Source organism: Mytilus trossulus, unplaced genomic scaffold (genome assembly GCF_036588685.1).
Source record: "Mytilus trossulus isolate FHL-02 unplaced genomic scaffold, PNRI_Mtr1.1.1.hap1 h1tg000128l__unscaffolded, whole genome shotgun sequence".
Classification (NCBI taxonomy): domain Eukaryota; kingdom Metazoa; phylum Mollusca; class Bivalvia; order Mytilida; family Mytilidae; genus Mytilus; species Mytilus trossulus.
This window is the reverse complement of record NW_026963301.1, coordinates 3,443,448-3,471,311: the sequence shown is the minus strand read 5'-3', so window position 1 is coordinate 3,471,311 and position 27,864 is coordinate 3,443,448. Positions and strand designations below refer to the sequence as shown.

The 27,864-nt window shown below is 30.8% G+C and overlaps 1 protein-coding gene across 1 annotated transcript in view; it reads right to left on the bottom strand.

The window, feature by feature from the left end:
• The window catches only part of LOC134700184 (sushi, von Willebrand factor type A, EGF and pentraxin domain-containing protein 1-like), a 28,456-nt gene extending 14,077 nt beyond the window's left edge, over positions 1-14,379 (bottom strand). The window contains exons 1-8 of the mRNA XM_063561548.1: positions 14,152-14,379; positions 11,240-11,453; positions 7,840-7,946; positions 5,338-5,472; positions 4,307-4,372; positions 2,104-2,283; positions 1,054-1,233; positions 115-294 (exon numbers count right to left, since the gene is read on the bottom strand). Of these exons, the coding sequence (XP_063417618.1) occupies positions 115-294; positions 1,054-1,233; positions 2,104-2,283; positions 4,307-4,372; positions 5,338-5,472; positions 7,840-7,946; positions 11,240-11,453; positions 14,152-14,212 (1,123 nt within the window). The 5' untranslated portion in view covers positions 14,213-14,379. The remainder of the gene's footprint in view (positions 1-114; positions 295-1,053; positions 1,234-2,103; positions 2,284-4,306; positions 4,373-5,337; positions 5,473-7,839; positions 7,947-11,239; positions 11,454-14,151) is intronic.
• Positions 14,380-27,864: the final 13,485 nt, after the last annotated feature.

Below are 27,864 nucleotides of genomic sequence, written 5' to 3'. Positions count from 1 at the left end.
TAAGAACAGTCTTACACTATTTCAAACATTTATAAAACGAAACCAAACATAATTAGGCCAATTATCAAACTTTTTTTTTTTTTATATATTACAAATTATAAAACCAATACACACCACAAACCGGCGAACTCCCGGTCCATGTTTTGTCATCTTGACATGAACGTTCGAGATTACCAGATTGAACTTCATGTCCTATGTTACACGTGTATATAATCTTATCGAGGTAATTGTAACTTCCGTCGGTAGGTCCTGTTGCAAAATCAACAGTTTCGGGAACTATGCAAACGATTGGTGCTGAAAGATGATAACAATGATAAAATTTAATCAATTATGAAACAGCTGATAGCAACTGTATATCTCCTTTTAATCAGCATAAACTATTTAGAATTGTTTTGTTTTCAATACTACTACTTAGTTATTTTTCCATACACTAATATGCAGCATTGCTAAAACCACAGTATATATTAATATGTTTACAAAATCTACAGGAGCCATACAAACAACTGGGGTTGAAAGATGACAACACAAATCAAATGCAACCATATGATTGAATAGATGGCAGCAAATGTGTATTTCCTTGTTATCAGCGTAGCATTTATAAGTATATATAATAAGTTGTAAAACAACCACCTATTTCATTGTGGTCAATCGTCTGACACATAATTGTTAAACTACATGAATACAACATATTTTGTTATGCCTTTGTAATCAATTTCTTTAGCTATACATCATGCATAACATGTCAGTTAAATCGCTTTGTGTGTAAGTTTCGGTTTCGAAACTTGTTTGACTCGACACGTGCACTCTGTCATGCCAATATCAAAGAAGTATTTTTGCGAATGTCCTTAGTATGTGTAGGCATATTCGCTTTAACCATATTTTAAAAAGTACTGATTTTTTTTTCTGTTTTCAATGACAGCTGATTTTATCCTTTGTGAAATGAAATTTGCTTGTGTTAGGATAATCATTATTTCTTTTACAAAAGTATCATGTAATGAAACCGACAGAAAGGATATCAAGTATTTATCTATAAATTGAAAAACAAATGCATACCACAAACCGGCGGACTTCCGCTCCATGTTTTGTCATCTTGACATGAACGTTCGAGATTACCAGATTGAACTTCATAGCCTCTGTTACAAGAGTAAGTGATTTGGTGGAGATAATTGTAACTTCCGTCGGTAGGTCCTGTTGAAAAATCGACAGTTTCGGGAACTATGCAAACGATTGGTGCTGAAAGATGGTAAAATAAATGAAATGTAACCGATGATTGTACAGCTTGTAGCAACTGTGTATTCCCTTTTAATAAGCACACAATATTTACAATGGTTTTGATTTTAATACTACTACTTTTACCATTCAGTTATATACATGTACAGCATTGCTAAAACTAAAGCCATCATTCATATGCTTTTTGTATGACATAATGGTATTTAAAGTAATGGACATGATGGATCATAATATCGAAGACAACCAGTTTTCAATGAGAGGTTGCCGTTCTAGTAATTTGTATCTCAATGTATAGTAATCGTTAAATAATTCAGTATGTCAGTATGCAGTATAACACGGTATCGGTAAAAACTGTGGAAAGGTCGAATAAAGTACATATAGCACTAATTTAATTTTGGATGTAATGCGTCTTCTGATTGGCTGACATCGTTTTGTTTTTTTACCTCATAGACATATGTTAGTGATGTGATCGTGACGTAATCATCATTTTTTTACGATTTACTCCGGTTGGGAATATAAAATTATATTATGAAACCTCTTGTTTTTAATTTGTATCATTTTTTTTTCTTGCGATTTTCTTCCTTTGAGAAGTGATATTTCTGTCCTGGTTCTGAGTACATCGTTCTATCTATCAGGTTGTTGCCATACTGAAATGACTTTGCCTACGTTCTCAGTATATAAAGGTATGTTTCTTTTCTGCATTTTTATCATCGAAATCCTATTATTCGGTTTTGATAACTAGCAACTGTTATATTTATAGGCATGACAATTGTTTAGTGTAAAGATTTATACTTTCACGTATACATATATGAAATGAAATCAATCGAAATAATATCAATCATCAAGATAAAAATTCTGAAAACCAGTACAAACCACAAACTAGAGGACTTCCGCTCCATGTTCCGTCAGCTTGACATGAACGTTCGAGGTTACCAGATTGCATTTCATATCCAGTGTTGCAAGAGTAGGTTATCTTTTCGAGAAGATTGTAGCTTCCGTCAGTGGGTCCTGTTGCAAACGGTACATTTTCAGAAACTGTACAAACAATTGGCGCTTGAAAGAAGTTGAAAATATTAAGGAGACATTACAAGTTCTTGTAGAATGAGTCATGTTGTTTATGATGCTGCAGTAACATTCAACTTAAAGTTGTCGTTTTATTGTATTTTTCTTCTTATTCCCAATTACTCGCCAATAACTTTGATATCGTTAGATTCATATCTATATCAAAAAGGTGTAAAATAATATTGTTGAGTTACCTTTAAAGTTTAGTTTCCCCTTTATATCAATGGTTTTTTTTGCAAGTATTATAATTTATGAATCATTTAGAACGATGTAAATCTGATATATAGTATCAATCAAAGAGGTCATCAGTAGTTACGGACTGATATTCGGATAAGGTTTGCCTAGTACACATTGTCTGATGGGAATAGCACTGAAAGGTTGTGTTCAGAGTTTACGAATTGTTTGACCGTATCGCTTATACAAATTTGAATAAGGAACATTACAATATAGTCCAGTTACCTGAGGTTTAAATTTTTACAGAGCGCTTCAAATCACAATATACACCAGACGTTTTCCCTTTTAACTCACCAAGTGTCAATTTTTTATGAGTATTTGCATAAACTTCCGTCTGTTACCTTGATTTACATTTGTTTCATAGATGAACGAGAATATATGATCTAAAAACTTCTTTGCTTTAATTTACTTTCACAGTCACCAACCAGCCAGTAATTATTATATTAACAGAATAATCAATGATATGGTCATATTTATGAATTAACTGTTTCCAAACTTTTGTATTTTTGAAATACTAAGGTTTCCTACCTCAGGAATAGATTACCTGAGCTGTATTTGGCAAAAGTTTTGGGAACTTTTGGTCCTCAATGCTCTTCAACTTCGTACTTTATTTAGCCTTTACAACATTTTTGATTCGGGCGTCACTGATCAGTCTTTTGTAGACGAAACACGCGACTGGCGTAAATAAGAAATTTTATTCCTGATATCTATGATAAATTTATTTGTTACCAGTTGGTCGATGCCACTGCAGGTGGAGATTTATTTCCTTATTTCCCCGAGGGTATCACCAGCCAAGTAGTCAGCACTTTTGTGTTGACTTGAGTTATCATTGATGTGTTTATAATTATAAATTAACTGTTAATAAAACTTTGAATTTAGGAAAATCTAAGGTTTTTTATCCAAGGAATTGATTACCTTAGCTGTATTTGGGAAAAAACTTTTGGGAACTAATGGTCCTCAATGCTCTTCAACTTCGAACTTTTCTTGGCCTTTATACCATTTTTGATTCGAGCGTCAATGATGAGTCTTTTGTAGAGGAAACACGCGTCTGGCGTTAATATTAAATTTAATCCTGGTATCTATGATGAATTCATTTGTCAAAATAGGGGTACAACAGTCTAATATTGATTTAACAAAAAACACTGCTATGATATTTTGAAAGTAAAACATTGATATTAGAAATTATAGCATTTGTTTTTTTTTTGTGTATATTAGAAAACCCAGCACTTCAAATTTTACACGGACATAACAGTTTGCTTCTAACTAACTTCTGAATGTATATGTAGACTCAATTGTTGTTTATATTTGAACAATAAGTTTTAAAGTTAGTATTTTCCTAATTTGTCATCGCCGAAAACAATATTTTCCGCATGGAATGTCTGCATATTTAGAATTTACATTAGAAAATATCGCTATGTGATATAGAAATGTTTTCATCGATTCGGTTCTTCCATAGACTGATTTATCAAATGTAAGTTTTACCTTGTCGTTATCATAAATGTACGAAAATACAAATAACGGTAACTTTATTTGTTTTGAGAAACGAGAAACACGTATAAACTACATAAACAGAGGACAACCACTGTGAATCAGATTCCAGACTTAGGACATGTGTAAGCATTTGCATGCATTGCTGACCTAGGACAGGTGCAAACATGTACATGCATGTTATCACGAAATTGCTCATATAGTTTAAACAGAAATACCAGATTAAGGCTGCATACGTCAACAGAGGGAACAACTTTAGTATTGCAAAATTAAAACATATTTGATGAAATACCTTTTTCACAAGAATCGCCACAAGGTTCACATAATGATACATCGTCAGGCAACACATCACTTGTTTCTGACAAATAAAACAAAAAATATTGATCCTTTAATTATTTGAAATAAAGATTGGAAATGGTAAATGTGTCAAAGAGACAATAGCATAGATGTCGTGTCAAGGAGTGTACTCTTAATGTAAAGTAAAATACGAAATAACAATATTTGAAATTCGATAGTAGCTAACGATGCATCAATAGATCTTAGTTATACAGAATAATTTTAATAGTATAGGACAATTACAATAGGTGACTTATATATAGCTTTTTTAACCATGCGCTACATTTAGCGTTTAGAACATGAGTTTCGTATGTGATATTGGAAAAATGACATATTCAAAAGTTTGATACACCGTAACTAGAATATAGTTTGTAGAATACCGAGAAAAACATTTTTGTAATCATATAACAAAATACATTAAGCACCTGTTGGAATGATTTGTTCTGAAATCATTATCTTCGTCATGGACTAATCATTGGTTTTTACTATTTCATCACTTTGAATTTGAATCGATGTTATATTTTAGGCGTATTTCATTTTCGTCATATGACATTGTTGTTAAATATTTGAAATTGTCGTCATATTGGAAAGAGCATGAATATTGGTTGTAAGTATATTTATCAATTTAAAACAATAAAAAAACACTTTTTAGCCTGCCTTTGGGTTCTGGATTTTGGCAGACCTATTTGTGGCTTCCATCTGTTTTCTGTTTTTTTTTGTCGGGTTGTTGTATCTTTAATACAGTTTAAAGGTCTTTAAAACTGTTCGAATATGATATACCCTACATACCAAACTAAACAAACTTAAAATCCAAAAAATACTAAACTCTGAGATAGTTAAAAGCGGAAAGTCCACAATTAAATGTCAAAATCAAAAGCTGAAACACATCAAACGAATTAATAAAAATTGTCATATTTCTTACTTGGTAAAAGCATTTTCATGTGCAGAAAATGATGGATTAGCAATTTTATGAAAAGTCTAGTATACCTTCTGTTTCGAGCGTACGTATTTTTGGCTTTGGATCGGCGTAAGAACAAAACGTACTGCACACATCACCGTCTACGTCTGGTTGTACAAGGGGGTTGTATATCCTCTCCTTGGGGTAAATAGTACTGTCGACGTCTGCAGAAATAAGCATGTTTTTGATTGGTTAGTAATGTTTATAAATAAAAGCTGTATAGATCAATAGTTTTTAAAGTAACTTAATTCTGAATCACAACTTTTATCAAATTTCAGTAAATCAGAGTCTGGATAAATTACCTAATGTTAATACCTCAATAAAAGGAATCTGAATATCTCAGAAAGATTATTGTACCGTGTGTGAATATAATAAATCCAACCTACTTATAAAGCATAAATTCAAAGCGCCGGTATTCATGAAGGCTGATCATAAAGTGGCACCGTAGGATTTAAACACATTGATGCTGATAATATTGATACTTTCTACAGTATGTGACGCGTTTGATGTATATAGTACAACACGTATTTTCTATTTATTTAACAATATAGTATTGCATATATTATATGTTTACCCGCCGATTTAAGTCCGATAATTTGCTCTGGATAGGGTTTGTGGATTACAAACGATATTTTTCAGTCGACATGTTTAACATAGAAGACGTAAATAGTGAATACTAAGGATAGTTTTTCGTACGACTCATCCGTTTATAGGGGTAAACATATATGAAAACAATCGTACCTTTTACGTAAACTAAAAAAACAACCATGAAAATAAACCAGGCGTGGTGTTCTCGAAAGTATCCTAAGATTCGTCTTAAGACACATCTTAGACCAGTTTTAGGATGGACTTGTAGGATCAACTTATGACACTCTTAAGTTGTGTCTCGAAGCTATCTCAGACGAATCTTATGTTTGGACGTCCTAAACATATCCTAAGTCGAAATTTGAAATCGTTGAAGATATTTTTTGATAAACAATTATTAATGACGAAATTATTTAATAAAATTGTTTACGAAATTTGTAATAACATGTAAAAGAATTAAATGCATAATCACCAAATGTAATTATATAAGAAAAAGATTGTTATTATAACTGGAAAACAATTTGTTTTGAAATGAGAGTTAAATTTGTATTGAAATCGTAGCGTGAAACACGAAGTTCAAAGTTTAAAATCATGCACAATTTATTTATATACGAGTTAATAACCGATGGTGCGTTTCATTCATGTTCATTTTCACGTAAAATGATGAGCAAAAAGTGATATCCAAACTTTATTATGATAGGATAAGGTAGGATGCTCTTAAGAATGTACGTAGGTGAGGTTAGGTGAAAATTAATAAATTAAGAAGTTAAAATTGATGCTATAAGCATGTAGAGCATCATTTAAGGATACAAATAAGCTTAAAATATTGATAGGTCATGGACCTCCTTTTCGAGATTTTCGAGATTTAAAATATGGCGGGAAAAGGATGACTTGGACTTTTACCTTATATTTGCATTGGTATTATTTGGTCTCAAAGCAAAAGAAAGAAAATTAAAAATCTTCTAAAATTTTGGTAAATGACCTTTCATGAGCTCTTAAGTCCTGTATGAAAAAATAAATGGGTGTTATGGGGCAAAATAATTTACATTGTATTGTATGGAAAAACACCAAGGAGTCCGAACATTTGACACAAATTCCAAAACCTCACCTAAGTACATCCTTAAGACACCTTATTGGGTGTCCTAAAGATAGGGCGAAAAATGAGATATATCATAAGTTAAGAGAGCTTCGATAACACGACTTAGGACAAACAATTGTCATAAGATAGACTTAGGATACGTTCTTATCCTAAGATAACTTCGAGAACACCACCCAGAATTATAATTAAAAAGGCAAAATAAAAGGAACAAATGCCCAAAGATCAAATTAAAACTTTTAGGTCAAAATAGCATGAAATACAACCGCGATGCTACAAAAACATTCATTTCTCTTGACAGAGTGTAACACATTTAAATGCAATTTATCCAAAAAAGAAAATCCTTAAAAACATGCTTAAATGTCAGTCGGTAAAACTAAAGACATCCAGACGACTACGGAAACCCCAAAATGTTGATATCATTGTTAATAAACAATAAGATGTTGTATTAGCTTAAATGTAATATAAAACGATTGACAGATACGCTAAAGTCATTCATAAGTAACAATTAAAAACAAACGTAATTTTTATTAAAATGCATTATGATAATTCAGTTATAAACCATGTAATTTAGAAACATGGGAATTTGATTTTCCCAAATTTGTGATGTTTCACGAAGAACCTCACCATAAGTCAGGTTGAACTTTTTGTACGCATGTCAGTGCAAGCACACATGTGGTGATAAAGTAGTATACTTCCCTAAATATAGTAGGTAAGCAGACACAGTAATCAAAGCAGTACAGACGAAAATACTATGTATAAAAAAAAGAATGTACTGTTGTCCCAATGTTCTCATGTAAAAACCTTCAATAAACGAACTCTAGAAAAATAAAAAATGTAAAATACGTACCCGACAATAGATAAAAATAAAACAAGTCGTTTGATACTTTTGTGAATTTCATACACATATATAACCATCTATTAACCCCATCGAAATCACTATAATGTTCTGTACTTCTGCAAAAAATACAAAAAAAAAAATTAATAACTGAATTGAAGGGGTTTCAACATCAATTTTGTATTTTTTTGAGAAAAACTAACTTACTTACATTTAGCTCAACTGGCGTCAAAACATATTGTCGGTTGATGATTTAATACTTTAAGGGTTTGTTAAATTTTTTCGTTTTTAGATTCGGTTTCCTCGAAATTACATTTATTACTGTTAATTAATTTATTCATAATCAGTGATAATAATTTCAACTGATATCTAGGTTATATAATAGTTTATTTCAACAGTCATATTAAGTTTACAGAAAATGATGCGTTTCCTGTATGAAATGAACATGATGAAGAGGAAGATATACAAACGACACTAAGTTATACAAAAATGACAAAATAATAATATAGGAAATACATATGTTTATGTATAAAATATGATAGCGTGTGAATCTACTTATATAATAAACAAATATATTAGTATTGGTCTTTAATACGATACCACCATTTTTGAGAATAATGTAAACAGGCGGTTGATGAGCAATGTAAGTTTCTTAAAAGGAGGAATATTTTTAGAATTAATTATATCTGAAAATGCATCAATCGGGATAAAATGCAAAAATATATCTAAATACCAACATATTAGAAAACTTACCAGTAATTCGTTTAATGAATATCTATTATTTATTTTGAATTTATTGAACCATAAAATTAGTTTTTGACTCTTTACATTGAATGTTCCACGAAACGGATTATGTAGAAAGTGAAGAGTCAAAAAATAATTTTATGATTCAACATGTTCATTAAATTCAAAATATATTATTTCCATTCATAATTAATAAATTTCGATAAAAAAAAGGCTCAAAGAACTTTTTATATTATTTATATTAACAATTAGAACGCCAAAGGGCCTGTTTCTATAAAAATTAACAACATTGAAAATAAAAGTAAAACATTTAATCAATCACAAGACTTGCTGTCTTTTGATTAATAAAACATATTAATAATACACCAACTTTTTTTTACGATAACTGTAACTTCAAACATAACTGTCATTGGAGGAAAGAATACATAAAGTATGGTTAAAAAGAAATGAATATTAAGTAGATAATGAGCAAACGCATCCTGCAGTAAAGCGAGTTTACCCGATGCTTATAATCAAAATTGGATAAGCTTTTATTCGATGTATCTGATAAAGTCAAACATGTTTGAGGTGGACAACTGTTAGAAGAATGTATGTACGGACTCACAAAAAACAATGCACTCATTGGGGCGAGAAATGAATGGCATAAAATTGACGCCTGTGACTTTCGTTTTCAAGTTGTTAGTTCTTCTAACCGTCAAATAAGGTATGCAATAAAATGTAACCACAATCTCATTCAAAAAGTTAAATTTGAAAACAAATATGTTTCGGACACTTCAAAAAGAAGCAACATAAATGTGTCATCTAGTATATGATTTTAACTATCTAAGGTGTTTAGGTGTCTTTCGCCATCTTGGATGGTTAAAAAACACAGAAGCTTTAAAAAGGCATGCACATAACAAATTATCAGATTAAATCTTAGAGATATTTATTGTATCATAAGTAGAGACATATTTTTCTTGATCGTTAATGTTTTTAAATGCATTTTAAGGAGCGGTGACCCTGAAATAGTGCATTTTGTGAAGAAATCTACATGTAATGTTGCTTTTTTGTATCAAACCGGATGACCCATGCTTTTATTTTGATATTCTCAAAGAATTTGCTTTAAGCTATCTTTTCGTCTTTTAATTTCCAATTCAATCAATTGGTTAACTTTTTATCCGCTTATCGAAAATAAACTTACCACGACATGGCTAAAAATTATAACGACACAGACATATGATACTTCAAAAGACACAACATAGAAAAACTAAAGACAAATCAACAGGATCTCCACAAAAAAAGGTGATCTCAGGATAGTTTAACATATTATAAAAATGTAACAATATGAGGAACTTATATTATTTCACGTGTACATGAAGTACGTAGTAAATAGTTAAGTTATACTTATGTATCGTATGATCTTCATATGATCTACCACTTATAAAAACAGGGTGGCGTTCAATATCGTAGCGGGTACGTAGTGCTACGCAGATTTATGACTATTAAACGTGTATATATCTGCTACATAGATATTGATAGCAGCTACGTAGCCGCTACGTAGCCCAGCGTTTTACGTTTCCGCAAATAGGCATTACTTTTCCGAAAAAAAAAGTTTACGTTTCCGCAAATAAATATCTTACTTTTCCGGAAAAAAAGTTACTTTTCCGCCAAAAAATATATTACTTTTCCGCAAATAATTAAGGAATACCTGTTGATCGAGGGCAAATACATAATACAAAAATCAAACTTTATTAAGATAAAGGTCATCAAAACATGCAAGTAAAATTCATCATTAAAATGGATGAAAACGTATATTCAAAAGTCTGCACAAATTCGCTATATCTTGATATGAATGCATAAGTCAGTTTTGGCAGAATATTTGTAAGCAACACGTCGTACAATGTTCACAGTAGCATATTCACTGTTTACAAGTTTTGTATTTTGTTCAAGAAGGAAGTTCAAATTCTCCTTTTTATATTTCCGAATGGGTACTTTTACAGTTAGAGTTCACATCTTTATGTAAGATGTTGTTTGCAATTTCAATAAATCATCGACAGAGACAAAAATGTTAGGATGGCTAGCGGCACTCTGCTCTTTCGGGTGGGCATGAAAAGACTCGGCACCATTCGTTGTTCTCTTTTTGTCGGGATTAGGAGGTGATGCCCAAATGGTTGGTTATTTCCCGTCAGATAGAGAATCGGATATTAATTTAACAAAGCATGCCTTAATCATGTCATTTGGCAAGTAAGCAAAAGCAAAGAAATGTGTTAACCATTTACCAAAATCCTTACCCGAGTCAACTAGTTATATCTTATATATTGAAGATATAAGATTAAAACCTTTTTTTTTATTAAAAAAATAAAATAAAATACTTATCTTATATAAATGTATTCACATATTAAATTTTATAATTTACCAGGTAAATATCCGGAAAAGTAATAAATACAAATTGCGGAAACGTATACTTTAAATTTGCGAAAAACGTAGTATTGGGACTTTGAAAAACTAGCGGAAATGCAATACGCCCACGTAGCCGCTAGGATATTGAACACAACCCATTTTACTTATGTCATAAAGTTAATAAATAATCTTAGGAATTATTGTTATAGAGTAGAAATACATAATATGACATTTTTATTCATATCATAGATTCCTATCTAACTATAAGTACTTGAAAAATAGTTCTTACTTGAAAGCAGCCACCGATACCGTATCTGAGATCTGTAAACCAGATATACAGTTCCAATCATCTATTGTTGTCCCAAGTGCATTGAATGAGATGCCAGAAGAAATAGTTGTAGTTTCAAACGTTACTGTACTTGTTTGTTCTTTGTTTTGTACGTCTGTATACGTATACTTCCACTGTCTATTTGTAAGCTCTGTTGGTAAGGAACAAGCAGCATCTAATTGCCAAAAAAAAGAATATATTACATTAAAGTAGGCAAGTTGTGTGAAATAACAATAAGAAATATTTACATCCTAACCTAAACATTTAATTCCATGAGAATCAGTAAGACACAGTTGGTAACACTATTAGCAAAAAAAGTAAATAGAAACCAAAAATTTAATTACAGGTGTTTGCCAAAATGCTATATATTTAATGAAATTATTCTTGTAAATTGTGGGGTTCGAATATTGTTGAAATGTTTTATATTTTTGTATAAGTTTTTTAAAAAAGTAAATAATTTGTTAGCATTTTTTAATATAAAATAAGGCACAGCTATGCAGGTCATGTCTTCTCTTGTGAATGTTTTCCCCAATAAAGAAAATGTAGTATATGTGGTATGATTGCTAATGAGACAACTCGACGCAAGAGAACAACTGACACAGAAAAAAAATGTTAAAACAGTACAAACCAGAAAACAAACAAAACAATCTATATACAAATAATACAAAAATTGTACATCACCAACCAACGGCAACTACTGAATTACCAGCTTCTGACTTGGGACAGGTACAAATATAAGTGGTGGGTTTAAACATGTTAGCGGGTGCCCAACAATTCCTCTAATCTGTGACAACTTATATTAATAGAAATCAATATATAGGGAAAAAAACAAAAAAGCACAACCCTAAATGATACATTTATAATTTCAACACACTGTTAAATATAACTTTATGTGAAGGCATTACAATGACCGTCCTATCATTCTTTACAACGGACACCACATAACTGATCTGAAAGAGGAGAGGAAGATAACCTGATAACAGAGGGACAGTCAAACTCATAAATAAAAAAAAGCAGACAACGCCTTGACCTAAAAAAATAACAGAAAATTAAAAGTACATGAACCACAACATAAAGAAGTTAAGACTAATCAAGTAGAACCCCAACAAAAACTAGGGGCGATGTCAGGTCCTTCGGAAGATGCTCCACGTGTGGCACCCGTCGTGTTGCTCATTTTATTTTAAGCTCGGTAAAGATATAGCATCCTACTTGAAATTATACCCTTAACATCATAGACATGTTAATACAGACGTTTATAAATATAACTGAAATTTTTTAACTTAAAGAATTTTATACCAAAAACTTAATTATACATCTATCATAAAATTAATTGGGTGTTAAAAGAGGTCTATACATCATTAACCAGGAGAAAGTTTGTATGTGCTCTAGGGGATTTAATTCCATCAGTTTTATATGTTATTAAAAAAAACGTAAGTACTTTTAAGATGTGTTCGGGTATAAATTTAATAATTTATATGTATTTCTGAATGTAACATTGCTTACTTGTTGTTCTTTCTCCTGTTTTAAGTGTTTTTAGTTAATGTATTCAATTGGTGCATTTATCCTTGATAAATGTTATATCAAATGGCGCTCACAAACCTTGGTATGGGTTTACACAATCGATCATATTATCTTGGGTGTTCATTAAAACCTTCTAAAATACAAAAAGAAAAAGCACCTTGCGAAATTTTTTAATTTTACTTTCCGATATATTGATTATGTCCCATCATTGAATAACCAATATTTCAGCCAAAACTTACAACTCATATATCCTAATATATTTACATTAGGGATAATACTGATACTAAAAGGTATATATATACTAAGATCATACCTTGATATTTTCCTCAATAATGGCACAGGTGGACGACTTCACACAGAAATTTATGATAATCAGGATGATTTCATCTTCCGAATTATCAATTTCCCATTTCTAAGAAGTAAAATACGACTTGTCTTTGTCTAAACTAACTAGGGACATTTTCACCACGTGTTAGATTGTGGTTTGTCATTACGTCGTCTGATCATTTAATTACCATACGTGACTTATTCCCGATTGTAACTGTTTTTCAGAGTTTGACTTCGCATTGCTATAAGACGTGTCATGGTACTGTTCTATCCAAAACTCATGTGTTTTGTTTGGATGTTATATTTGTAATTCTCATAGGATTTTGTCAAATGTATTAATTTATCGTTTGAACTTGTAAATCTTATTTTTTTTCTCTGCTGTAATCGTGTGTTATGGTTAAGATGATTAATTAATCAGTTCATTTATTAGATTATTGTTTGGGTCTAATAAATGTATACGATATGCTTGGTTTACAGAAGGTAATACAATTTTTTATCTAGTTACTTCGGTAATTTTTATTTGTTATTAATAAATAATACACTAGCATTTCAAACCTAATCTTCAATTATATCTGAATTCTATCCTATTTTTTTTTTTTTTTAGGCATTATTTACTGAAAGCCATTGTCTTCAACGTTAACACATCTTTTATCAAGGGATGAAGAGGTTTTCAAGGCCAAACACATTATTTGAATATATAAAATAACGTCATCAATTCAACTTTCGACTTTCAAACTTATTAAACCAAAAAGTAATGAGTGTTTCTGTTTATACATTAAATTTACAAAATAGTATATTTGAAAATGGAATTAAAAGGATTAATCAAGTTTGTGTCTTTAAGATTCGTCAGTATTTGATTATAGTATCAATAACACATTTTATCCGTATTGTGACGATTCCATGCATTATCAATTGTGTTTGCTGTGATGTAGATTTTTAAATTTGTAGATATTTAAGTCTTATTTCTCATCATTTTGTATGTTAGTTTTCAATATTTAAAGCAAATAAGATGAATGTATAAATACCTGTTTCTTGTGCAAAAATAACAGCCACTACAAGTTCAATTATGATGTGTCCAGCAAACATACTGTTTCAATTTAAACAGTTCTAAAATTAATCGTATATATTGTTGGTTTATATAGCTCACAATATTTAACACACCCACATCATTTCATATATATTTTAACAATTTTAAAATTTAAATCATACAAGCAAATTTGTAGTTATCATTATGTTGGTGGTTTTTTTCTTTTTGATTTATTATACTTTTAACATGTTAAGTTCAATGATTCTACACACCTTTTAAATTAGTCTACCATGGCAATGTATCTAAACATCATATAATGTTTATTTTCATGTCGATTGCGCATTTCAACGACGTCAGTCAGTTGTTTACCTACAATCCCTATACGATGTTTCATCAACAATATTTGCAAAATTGTTTTTATTAAATTACATTTTTTTTACTTTAATGGTCATTTGTTTTCAAATTTTCATAAGAACATAAAGGACATTAAAATTTTATGTGAATGTACTGGTATGTCTTTTCTCAAAATTGATATTACTTCCATAATATATGGTTGGCGATCTTTCACACAGTTATGAGAAGGGAGGTGACATATGTGAAATGTGCCTAATTTTACAATTTTATTAGTTTAAAAGGAAAATACTTTATAAGATACATTTGTACGTACTCTCTTACCTATTAATCTAGTAATATATAAATCTGTCTGGGGACATCTATTAAACAGATATAAAACAGAGAGACGATTCATATTTTAAACTCAGTTTCACATGCCAACGATCATAGCATATGTGATGCATATAACATGTTTAATGATTAGTAAAAAATATAATCAGGAGAACGAATTACATTTTTTTTATAAACATTTAAAAGTACTTTATAATTAAGTCAAGAAGTTTATATTTTTTTCTTTTGAGTAAGCGATAAACATATCCTGTTTGTGACGATACCAAGAGTATGATAAAAAATAAATAACAAAATTTGATTATGCAATACATATTAAGAAATACTATACCTTCATTTAGATATGTGGTGTCATATTTTATCATTAAAATATCATTACTGCTATATAAATTTGAGTGCAAGGATTGTCACTTATACAAAAAAAATGCGTATGGTTGTCGATTTCAGATTAATTTGCTAAACGTGCATCAAATTAGCACAAATGAGTAATTTTGTTTGTGTATGATATAAACAGGTTAAAATACATGTACGATGTACAAAATACAAGATCGCAATTTTGATAAATAGAAAGTATTAAGTAGAAGGTATATTGTTCTGTATTTGAACACATTATGATAATTATGTATGTGTAAATTCGTGCTACTCTCCTTTTTGCTATATTATTACGATATATTATAGTTCATACGAAATGAGAGCAAATTTTCTTTAATGCTCATAGGATATTTGCATGTTTAGAATTATATGGACGGGACCTCAACAGTTTAATTCAGATGGTGACATAAGATAAAGGCTAGCTCAAACAAATCACGAAAAAAGTTATGAACCCTTTATATGTGCGTTTATGAAAATTGCATAAAAATAAAAATCATTAAGGAAATCATAAATGCAAACGACATTGTATTTACGGTTTAAAGGTTATTACTTATTTACAATGCCACGTGTGTACACGTAGCAGCAAACACATTGACATTGTATAAGAAATTTAGTGTTGGAAATTTCGTAATAATTTTCCTTGATGATTGATGTTGGTCAAACTGCTTTATTTGACCTTTATAACTTATTTTTATTCGAACGTCACTGATGAGTTTTTTGTAGACAAAACAAGCGTCTGTCGCAAATACAAAATTTTAATACTCGTATCATGAGTTTATCTACATCTATATACTCAAGGATTTTTCTCCGATAAATTGTAGGGTTCAAGGTGGTTGATTTTTTCAATTTTGTCATAGAGTCGAGGTGGAAATTTGTTAAAATTCAATGAATTTTAACAATTAACAGTCTATCTAATTTTAGTCCAGGTGTTTGGTACCACTTTAAAATTAAGTTCTATAATATAAACGATTAAACCAAATATACTAAATATTTCGCTACGATGTTATATATTGATAATCTTTTCAAAAGAAAACGTTTATTAAGATGTAAATGTTTGTACAAGAATCGTAATTTAAAGTACGGGCTATACATATTTATTCAGAAATGCATTCAAAAAGCAAAACACAAAAAAAGTATGCGTTATTGTTTTATTTTTTCCACAAATGCTGAAAGCCGTATCCTAACACATAATGCTAATATGAACGTCAAGTTGTGTCCGGTCGATAGTGTTAGTGATGTTGAACGAGCTTCACGAGCAATGGGAATCTGGCACGGTCGATTATGTATAAATAGACGTAAATATAACTTGAGGGAAACTACAAATATAGAACGAGGATTAAACTGGCATCGGCAAGTATAGATGGCTAGAATCGTTTTAGTTAAACAAAATATTGCAACGACAGAAAAAGAGTTTTCACTTGTTTGTGAAAAGTCTGAACCCCCTTTGTATAATAAATCATTCTGGTTGCTATTTTATCATCGTTTTACTTTTGATATCTTGAATAGCTTATATGATATGAAAAATAGAGCAAAAAAATAAATAGCTCAACAATGTCAAAAGCAGATTTAAAACGGAGAAGTCTACAAAACTACTATTGATCATCATAACAAATAAAAACAGCTGATAATAATTCCTGATAGGAATAGTTTTATATGATTATGACCTGCAATTTGTCGTTTAGATCAAAATAATGTGGTATGATTGTCAATGAAACAACTCAACACAAGAGACAAACTGACACAGAAATTTAACAACTGTAGGTCACCGTTTAGTCTTCAACAAATAGCAAAGCATATAACGTAGAAACGACTATAAATAGTTCTTGGGTAACATGAAAAACTTATTCTGTCTACGTTCTTGTTCTGGTAAAAATAAAGAAGAAGTGGTAAGATTGGCAATGAGACAACTGTCAAGTACAAAAAAAAATTAAAACAATATTAATGTAAAAATCAACGTCCTAATGCACAGATTATTCCTTTGCCATGTTGTCTCTTGTAGAAAGTTTTTTGATTGGCAATCATACCACATTTTCTTTTTATCTATTTGATATTGAAAATATCATCAAATAAGATATGTATCATAACATCGATAAACCAAATATATTTTGTATGTATAAATTTAAATAAAAGTCAACAAAAATATATGAACAACAGGCAAATGTATTTCTCCGTTATTCTACTTCTATTTCATTGTTGAACGACTACAATCTGGCAAAAACACTTTCACATAAAAGGAATGATTCGGATAAGAACTCATGACATTTGCAAGGCATATTAACACTGGACGACCGGAATGTTTTGTAAAATAACAGCACAATAAGTATTCTGTCGTTTATCGCAGAGTCAACGTCTATTCAAGACAAATGACACTTTTGCGATTCATATATGTAAATGCAATGTTCTTTTGTAGTTGTAATGCAGGAAAAGATTAACTACACTTATAAAGAAGATAAGGAATGGAACACGTGGTATATGTAACCTTCTTTGTTTTCTTCTAGAAATTTGTTATTGGAATAAATCGGATTTTAATTAAGCATTATACAGAAGTTACAAAATCATTCGGAAAGTATTTTCAAAGATAGAGCAATCGATCAATTATGTATTCTTGTCTTCCTTCCATTAGCGCTAGTTTGCTTCATCTGTAAACCTTTTTATGCTTCGTTGTTACATATGACCTTGTTCTGATTCACTTTCATACTTACTAACTATACAAAATACATAAATTAAAAACCCAACTATTCTCAAAGTTTTAAATGTAATGAGGAATTTAAAAATTCTTCTTAAAGAAATAATATTGATATGGGTGCCGAGTCATGTTGGAATCCTTGAAAACACAGCTGTAGACATTGAGGCAAAGCATGTCTTGGGTGACCCTTTATCTAACTGTGATATACCATATACTGATTTTAAATCTAATATAAGGGAATATGTTTTATATATAATCTAAAATGAATGGAGTAAAAAAATATGATAATAAATTACACAAAATTAAACCTAATTTGGGTAAACCTTTCAATAATTTTATGTGCAGAAAAGATCAGTGTGTTATTTCTAGATGTCGTATTGGTAATACTAGAATATCGCACATATGTCTTTTAAAGAATGAAGTAGAATCACAATGTATACCTTCATACTGCAAGTATACGATTAAACCATAAGTTTAGTCAGCTGTTTGTAAAGTATGACAACTTAGTCACGTGTGTTAGCGGTTCTCAAATTGGTGTTTTTATTACTTTCAATTTCATAACACAGCTCTAAAAGGTTTTAGCATAAGACAAAAATATTGTTTTTTAGGCATATGCATTGTATCTGAAAAAAAATCTAATATACTTTGATAAAACACAAGATATTTGATTTGTATATTTGAAGAATAAAAATGTTACTCAGAGAACAAAATTACGCTATATTTCAATTTCTCGGTTGCTTACCCTACTTAAATTCAAGATATCTACTTATTCATGTATAATGCAAGTCAAGAAAAGAACATTTGATGCAAGTAATTTGAACTTGGAAGTTTTTTTGTCACTATGGTTAATGTCTGAATACAAAATAAATAAAGATTTTTTGATGTTAAACATAATGTTGAATTTCTTACTATTAAATAGTCAATATACTTGCATCGAAGGAAAAAACTAATCACGTTTCGTGTTTATACTTTAATATTTACAGATCACTGATGCATAAAAATTCAAAAGTTTGAAAAGTCTAAATTCGTTGTCTGAATTGCCATTGATTTTTACTTGACAGTCTATTTGTGTCTGTTATTTGTTGTGAAAAAACTGAACAACATCTGAATATTTCGTATATAAATGCCTTGATTCCAAAAAATACTCTAGACTACCTTTATCATTACATGAAATTACTTCACATATATCTTGAGATTATTAACATTGTTTAAAAGTTACCCCAACACTTTCTCGACAGTCTAAAAAGCATCGTGTTGAACTCCGTCTTCTGCAATTTCTTTTCAAATGCCAATGGCCTTATGATGACATACAAATACTTATATGCAAGGTCTTTGAAATCCGATGAAAAGCTTTTTTCAAAAGAAATGTAACCATATATCATATTTAGTATGTGACGTGTCAGCTTACTTTTAAACTTTTTTTTAAAGGTTAGCGGTATATATTGATCACATAGAATTCAACGTCTATAGATACGCAATTAATTGTTTTCTTTGTTGTGTTTTTGTGTTAGTAATTTCAAAAACTTATATTGGTACCAAGTACTGTATCGTAAACACTTTAATACATTTCAACTTACATTATACTGTTTTTGCATCATATAATGTACTAATAGATCATGATCCATTACAATGATTCTTTATGTTCTGTTTAACATTTATTTCTCAAATGGATAGATATTAAGGGATTTTCGGAAGCATTTGAACAACTTCAGTTGAGTACTGCTTTTCCTTTGTATATTTGTTGTATGTGTAATGTGAAAGATTTTTTATTTTAATGATTCCAAGAAAGGTATTGTGAATAACTATTCTTGTTGCAGATCATGGAATAAATTACCTTTATAAGATTCCTTAATCCTTTGGTTATTTCTACTTCGAATTTAATCCGGCTTTTGATACCTTTTCATTTATATATATTCATTGGTAATGATAAGATGTGCATTTTACAGATAACAAAATACATGACGATGATAGTGTTATTGATACTACTGAAAGGTAAGTCAAACATAAAATATATGCTGGCCTAAAATTTCAGGTAATGTACCAATTCATCATGCTTCTCACAGTTACAAATTTAGAAGATAATGTAAAAGGGAATTATTGTGTTAAACGTTGAAATTTTTTTAGACTGTCAAAATGACAATGACTTTGCTTTTGAAAATTATGTTGTTTAACAAATGAAAATATATTACATTTGATTATCAAAATATTATGCAATTTGATGTAACCAAACACTTGATATTTCATCTTTCAAAATATTTTTATTTAAAAAATCTTTAGACATGTATCTGGTGCATCGTTGATTGCTATATAAACGTCTAAACGATGGTTTTATCAATCCTATTATAGTTGTATTCAAGTTTTATAACATATTATATATATTATTCGCTTATTATTTAAGATAAAAGTGTACCAAAATAATAATTTGCTTATTTCAATAACTTAAAATCAACAGAAAACGATTTACAATGTCATATTTTTGTTTCTTGCTTTGGTATTGTTTGTGTTGCCTTGCTGTCTTATATTATTGTATATTACGTATTTCGAAATCCACGTCATAATCAAGGTTATGTTAACTAAAAATTAATCGGGCATTATTAGACACACCCTAATACCTAAACCAGAAAATTTTGCTTATATCTAGGCAAATGGCTCTTATTGGACTTTTATAGTAGGCCTTTAGGGATACTTGTTAGCTTAATAGCTTGATTTATGCAATTAGTCCCTATGAATATGATCCATATTCATGATGTATTTGTCATGCTAAATTTGATCAAGGTTGAAAACATTAATGCATTTCTTTTGATTGAAACTATTTTTTCCGCTTTGGCCAAGCATTTTCGAAATATTTTCGTGGGTCAGTCATTGTCTTCCATTACAGTTCCATATGAAATTCCATAAAAAAATGAAAGTAATCGAAAAGGGGGTCATAGTTTTATAAGACTGACTATTTTTTTGACAAAAACACAATTGGTAATTCTTAAATATCAAACAGACACAAAGTCAATGCATTGTATTCAAAGACAAAGAAACTATACTCTAAATGTTGGCATTGAAACACAAGTTATAAATTTTGATAAAATGTGAATTGTCGTTGTTTTCACGATGCTACTACGACCATTGCGCTTCTACAACAATTCTGATATGATTATATAACGTTCTCACTTCGCTTATCCTGCAACCTCACTACGGGTATCCCGAGTTTTATTGACTATAATCGCCCCCATTTTGCCAAGCTGTAACATCAACTGCTAGTGGACCTAATATAATAATAGTTTACTAAGTCATGTTTTAACTTTTTTTTACTTGAAGAAAATGTTGACATTGATTTTTTTCTACCTTTAAACGAAGATTCCTTCAGATTTTAACTATTTTGTTTAATGCTGTTATAATCCTATTAAACTGTTTTGTTTAATGCTGCTGTAATCCTATTAAACCGTTGTAAAACCTTTGGCAATTCAAGCTCAACGTTAATGGATGGCCTTTTATACGCGCTAACAGTAACAACATGAACAATGGTTGCTTGAATCAAAAGAATTTTTTGATTTAATGGTAAAACCATTTAAACTAGAATGAAAAAATAATAACACGACTTTGCTGTATTCATATTTCATATATCTACAAGAGGGTAGAAAGATACCAAAGGAACAGTCAAACTCATAGATCTAAATCATAAACTGGCAATGCCATGGCTAACACATAAAAAAACAAAAAGACAAATAATAGTACAGAAGACATAACATAGAAAAAACTAAAGACCCAACACGAACCCTACCAAAATTAGGGGGATATCCTGTTCTCCGGAATTTAAGTAAGCAGATCCTACTCCACATGCGGCATTCGTCGTCTTGCTCATGTCATTACAAACCCGGTAGATAGTCCAACTTGGTAGGTCACACTCGTGGTAAAAGGAAAGTGGTCTATAGTTACGACATAAGGAACATATCCGATATCATTACATTTTACGAAGGGATGATTTCAACTTCACCATGTAGAAATCTTGATGTGAAAGCTTTCTTGTGAGCAGCAACACTAAAATCAAGGAAATCATGATAGGAAATACAAGCCCAGGAATATCGTGTCTGTTTGGATTCATTCTCCTTCTGTTTATTAGTGCAATTCAGGGAGACAGTTTTTCAATTGGGTAGGGGGAGGCTAAGATAATATTTTTAATCTTTTCGGTCCTACATATTTTTTTTATTGAATTATCTTGACTTTTTCACATAAATTGTCATGCTGCCTTTTTATACTCAAGACTCATTCAATCTTGCCCTTCCCCAAAACAAATCAATTGGTAGCTCCTCATATACTCTCCCTCTATGGAATGTTCCCTGGTTGTCAGGAATAACATGATTATGTATATTCAACCAGCAGTTTAATGCAGAATATATAAAAGAGGTCCCGCAATTTGTTTAAAGTGCAATTGATGTCAAAAAATGAATAAACAACTTTTGCAATGCAAGAATCGGTTCATTGCTAACCAGCCATTGGCAGTCTGGAAATAACATGTTTCGACGATGTAGGAAATTATTGCTTATAAAACATGAATACCTAATCTGTTTAATCAAAATAAAATAGTCAAGCCACGACATCTTAATAATCCATCGATTGTTTTCATCTTTGGATGATTCCATGAGCGATAGCAGTTTATGGTCATGTCATTCAGCATCAAAAAGTGAAAAAGTGAAAATAGTAATATTTACGAAAACTGAAAAATATATATACTTTTTGTAACTTTGTATAAAATTTGACACAGTGAATGCAAAACATAGTATTGTATGTTTTAACGAACACTGTCTGCAATACCCCAAACTCCGGAACAGTGGTGACTTTGCTTCTCTAAACTATCATCACTGAAAGCAGCACTTCGCATCTCTCGGGTGTCTGTAATAGAAGACTTATGCAGTCAACGTAGCGTAGTAAAGAGGACGGAACCGCTGTTTTGGAGTTCGGCAATAACCTTACAAAGATTATATAAAAGATTAAGTTATCTATCATTTGCAGGAAAAAAAAATTTTAATTGTGTGTTCTTAAAGTCCAATATCTAACTACAGAATGTTTATAGTTTAAATTGAAATCCTGTATATCACTATCACATGTCCGGAACACATTTGAGTACATGCTAGGAGAAAGTATAGTTTAGACTCAGATATGTCACTGTTTGTTAAGATACTTTTCTTGAGTAATTTGCAGAAATTGTTTCGACTAGGAATGTTTGGGTGTATTCGTTTTTCTTTTGTTGTCCTGTTGTATGCTTCTTATAGATTGGTTTTCAAAAATGTAATATAAGGAATTAATCGGCATGTTATGCCATCAACCAAATTGAAATTGAACCTGAGATCACCCCAAGTTTTTGATGGGGTTCTTGTTGCACAGTCTTTAATTTTCTTTGTTTTTTCTTATGTCCTTTAATTGTCTGTTTGTGTTTTTCATTTTTATCCATGGCATTGTCAGTTTATTTTCGATTTAGGAGTTTGATTTTTCCTCTTGTATCTTTCCTCTCACCTTCGAGACGTATTGATCATGTTATTTAAACTTATATTTTGTAGGATGTGTTGTGTGCGCATATCTTACTGCCTATGGTATGTACATTATATATAGATTCCACAACTGCAACAAACGTGATACTATATTTCTCCAATCGAGACAGTTGCATTTTAATATTTAAAGCGCGATGCTTTGCAGAGCTTTTTGAATAGTTAGAATTTAACTGTCGTGAGTGGAAAAATATCATAATAAACGAGTTAAAGTGCTGGAATCTGTTGCTCTAATGATTTTCATCCTTACTTTTCAAAGATTTGAAGAAAGCTGTGTACTACTTTTATGAGTCGTCATCAGATAGTGTCGTCTTTTTTCATGACGTCACAATAGGAAAACTCAGAAGCAACAAAGGCATTTTAACCTCACAATAAAATTTCGACCAATCATTTGCTGAGAACAAATTTTTCACTAGAGATTAGAAATGTTTTCCTCACAATGTGTAGGATATGTGAAAATAGCATGAAAATTAGAGACATATTGTTTTCATACATACTAACCCCAAAGAAACAGTAAAGGACATTGTATTTTCCTTATGTTATAAAAAAAAATACACTGTACCAAGGAAAATAATCTTTATATGTACCTAGTATAAGTATAAAACATGTATCAACTATTAAGTTATGAGTTCGATTCTGTCATGTGGTACGACTTCAATCTAAACTGATTTATTTTATGTGCTCTCATGTTATATAGGCGAGTAAATCCGGGCACTTCCACTTTATCCATCAATTGCAACTGATCGCAACGAAATAGTGCAGTAGTTAACACAAATCGATCAATTAATTGGTATTAAAAATGTAAAAAGCATAGGATATTATTGTGTTTAGAATATATACGTTTTTATAATGTGTTTGTCTGATTGGTTCTATATTGATAGATCTATAACACACATTACACGTATAAATATAAACTATTTAGTGGGAAACAACTCATAGTGGAGCGGCGGAGAAGGTTATTTTAGAAAGGAGTAGATTCAGTAAGACCCATTTTTGGCCACAAAATATAGCAGTTTTATAAAATTGTGAAAATGTAATCTTTAAGCTATTTATTGGAAAGTAGACTGCTTCTGCTAAATAAATATGGGATGTTTTTGACAATACAATGCACATATATCGGGTGCAAGCATCATTTAGTTATGCTAAATTACTGAAATCTTCAAAATTTTAGATTTTTAGTTAAATTTTAGACGGACCCGTCTTAAATGAAAGTGGCATTCGTGTTAATTCATAATATTGAAATGTAAGTTGTATTCGATGATAATAGATAATATATATAAAGGTTGAGGATGAACACGGATGCGGCCACTTTGATTTTTGACAAAAACCATCGGAAAAGTGACGTTTTTTTGGCATGTTTGATAGATTTTTCATATTTAAGCTTGAATCGGAGCGTTTATAATGACTAAGTCAGTCAAAATCTTTCACACAAACTAATCGAGTCAATTGAAATAGACACTTAAGTGTTGAAAAAGTGTCCAAAAGCTTTCGTAAGAGAAAATTGAAATTTGAGGCCAAATTCGGCCCTTACTGTACCTAAATCACCTAAGTACACCATGGAGTATGCATGTCTTAAATTGTCTAACGATTATTAAGCTTAAGAAAAATGTTTGTCGTAAATTTCAAATCTAGTACACATGACGTTAAAAACGGTTAACGTGCGATAAATATCCGGACTTAATAAAAAGCATATATTTAGTCAAATATATGTCTTCTTCCGCATTAACTTTAAAAGGTAAATCGGGTCGATTGAAGTATAATACGGTGGCTTTCCAGTTGTACCTTTAAAACACATCTATACTGCACATGCAAATAATAACTGCTAAAAAACGATGATTTTGCATGTTATTTTTAACTATGTTCAGATGAATACTACTTCACGTATACATGTAGAACTTTTCAAAAAAAAAACCTATAGTTTTTGAAGTTCAGGAATAACTGAATTTACAAATTTCGTTCACAAATTCTTTTTAAAAAGGATAGGTTATGAGATTTGTCTTCCAAATCACATGGGGTATTTTTTATAAGCTGGATAACGTCGGTGTAGGCTGTTTTCATCGTCCTTTCGATTAAGCTGAATAATTGATAGACAATTTAAGACATTTAAATTGCATGATATATTACTTTTTATTAAAAGTCGGTAACTAAGCGCCTTTTTCAACATTCGCCGGTCCACTATAAATGGTTTAGTAAGAAGCAAATTCACAAGAACTATTTTAAAGGCTAACATATTAACATCATAACTAATCAAGGTAGATCATATGTATACATGTACGTATATTTCTTGAGAAATAGTTTTCTGGTACTTTTTCAAAAATGTAATAAAAATGTCACCGTTCGAATTACAAGCTGTAAGTCGTTAAAAATTGCTTTAATTGATTAGATTGTTCATGAAAAAAACATACTTGTGTCCATAAAGAAAAATCTATGAGAATTTAAGAATAAATTGTCAGGAGATTGGTTCAATAACATGTTTTAAAAAGAGGAAAAGAAAAACATGTTGTCACCAAACTTTTTTTAAGCAGATATCTAAAATGTCCTTATCCATGTTATCAGTCCAGTATAATTTTTTTACTAAAAGAGTTATATTCCCTTAAGGCGGCCCGCGGGTCTTAATCATCTTTTTTTCCTGATATAGGATTTTGCTATTTTTTCTATGATCAAACTTTATCTTATACCAAATAGAAATATAAAATTTAAAAAATGGGGTCACCGTTCATTTAAGCTCACAATCTGCCTCGGAAAGAAGCATACATTTTTTATTTAAAGTTGTTGCTTGTACGGAGTCAAATTCGAAGTGTAATGGAGCATGGTTCGAAAATGTCGTAAAACTACTTACAATAAACTTACGAATTAATTCAAAATTGTGTTCCTGTGTAATAAGATAGTCATTCACACTAGTTCCGTTTGCACCACAGTATGTAAAACCATTTGCGTAGCCTTCGCTATGGCGTCCATTAACAATTCGAAATCCGGTTGATTTGCACAAAGAAAGTAATTTTAAACCCCATGTGTTAGTTTTCAAGTCAGGATTTACTCTTAGAGAAAGTTGTGAACCGGCTGAATATGAAGTAAGGTCAACAAGAGAATCCGCCAAGTTGTCTTCTTTAATGAAATCGTCATACGTGCTTGTCCGACTATTAGTGTCCCAACAAATAAAACTAATTCCTTTTGTTGAGTAATTTTCTAAGACGGATTCCAGGTCTTCAAATAAATCATTTACATCGTATTGTTTGTAGAAACCCGATTTATACGGCGGAATATATACAAATACTAGGTATCTATCTTCATCATTTTTCAAAAAAAATGATCTGTCGATTTTTTTAACTATTATAGAGTCTTTTATAATTTCACACACAGAGATTTTCTGTTCTAAATGTTTTTTATACAGGAAAACCATTCCCCCACCTTGAGTACTTTTCGAACGCATACGCGGTACAATGACTGGACAACAGAATTGGTCCATGGTAAAATTGAATTGTTTCTTCACCCAACATTCACTTAAAAACACTATATCATATGTATTCAAGAAGTTAACAAATTGTTCGTTTTCAAGTTTTTCACCTAGTCCACCGTTTATGTTCCAAGATAAGATTTTGGTGGAGGAAACAGTTTTGTCATTCTCTAGTCGTTCCTAGTTCCACACGCCTTTGACTTCAGTGTCGCCACTGTTGTCATTCTCTGTTTCTTCCGCAAAAACTATTTCCCCGTCTACGTAAAGTTTGTCATGATTAATAAAAATGGCTTTCTTTTTTTGCAATTTCGCTTCCTTATACAACGGTACAAGGCGTTTCTGGCGGTCGTTTACGTCTTTTGGGTACTGTTGGCTAATTCCAACATTAGTATTTTTAACTTGTAACTATTCGATCGAACTTGACTTCGAGCATTTGAGTCCTTAAATCGAACAATGATAGGTTTTGCCTGACCCACTTTCTTTTGTCCAAGACGATGTGCTTTTGTAATTGTATGTTTAATATCATTTAGTTCTAGTTTGTCATCCCAAATACTCGCTACAGTATCAATACAATTTTCGGACGTATCATCCTCGGTCTCAGGAATTCCGTGAAACTATAAGTTGTCAATGTATCCTCGACATCGAAGATCTGTAAATTGTGTCAAAAAGTTTTTTTATTTTCTATCTTTATTGCATCGTTTTCACGTTTCAAATCTTCTACTTTTGAATTTACCGTTTTAACATTTTCTATCGTATCTTTGGAGTAATTATCCTTCGAGTTTTCGAGCTTAGCTACACGTACAGATAGGCTTTTCACCTCGGTTGACATACCACTTAAAGAATTTGAGATATTGTTTAACATCATAAGGATTTGGTATACCCAAGGTGGCACTGGTGCTGCTGTTGGAAACCCGAGCATTTGCTGGTTTATTGGAGGCGGCGTCATTGATTGGTTCAAGAAAAAGGGGGGAGGCGGCATCGGTG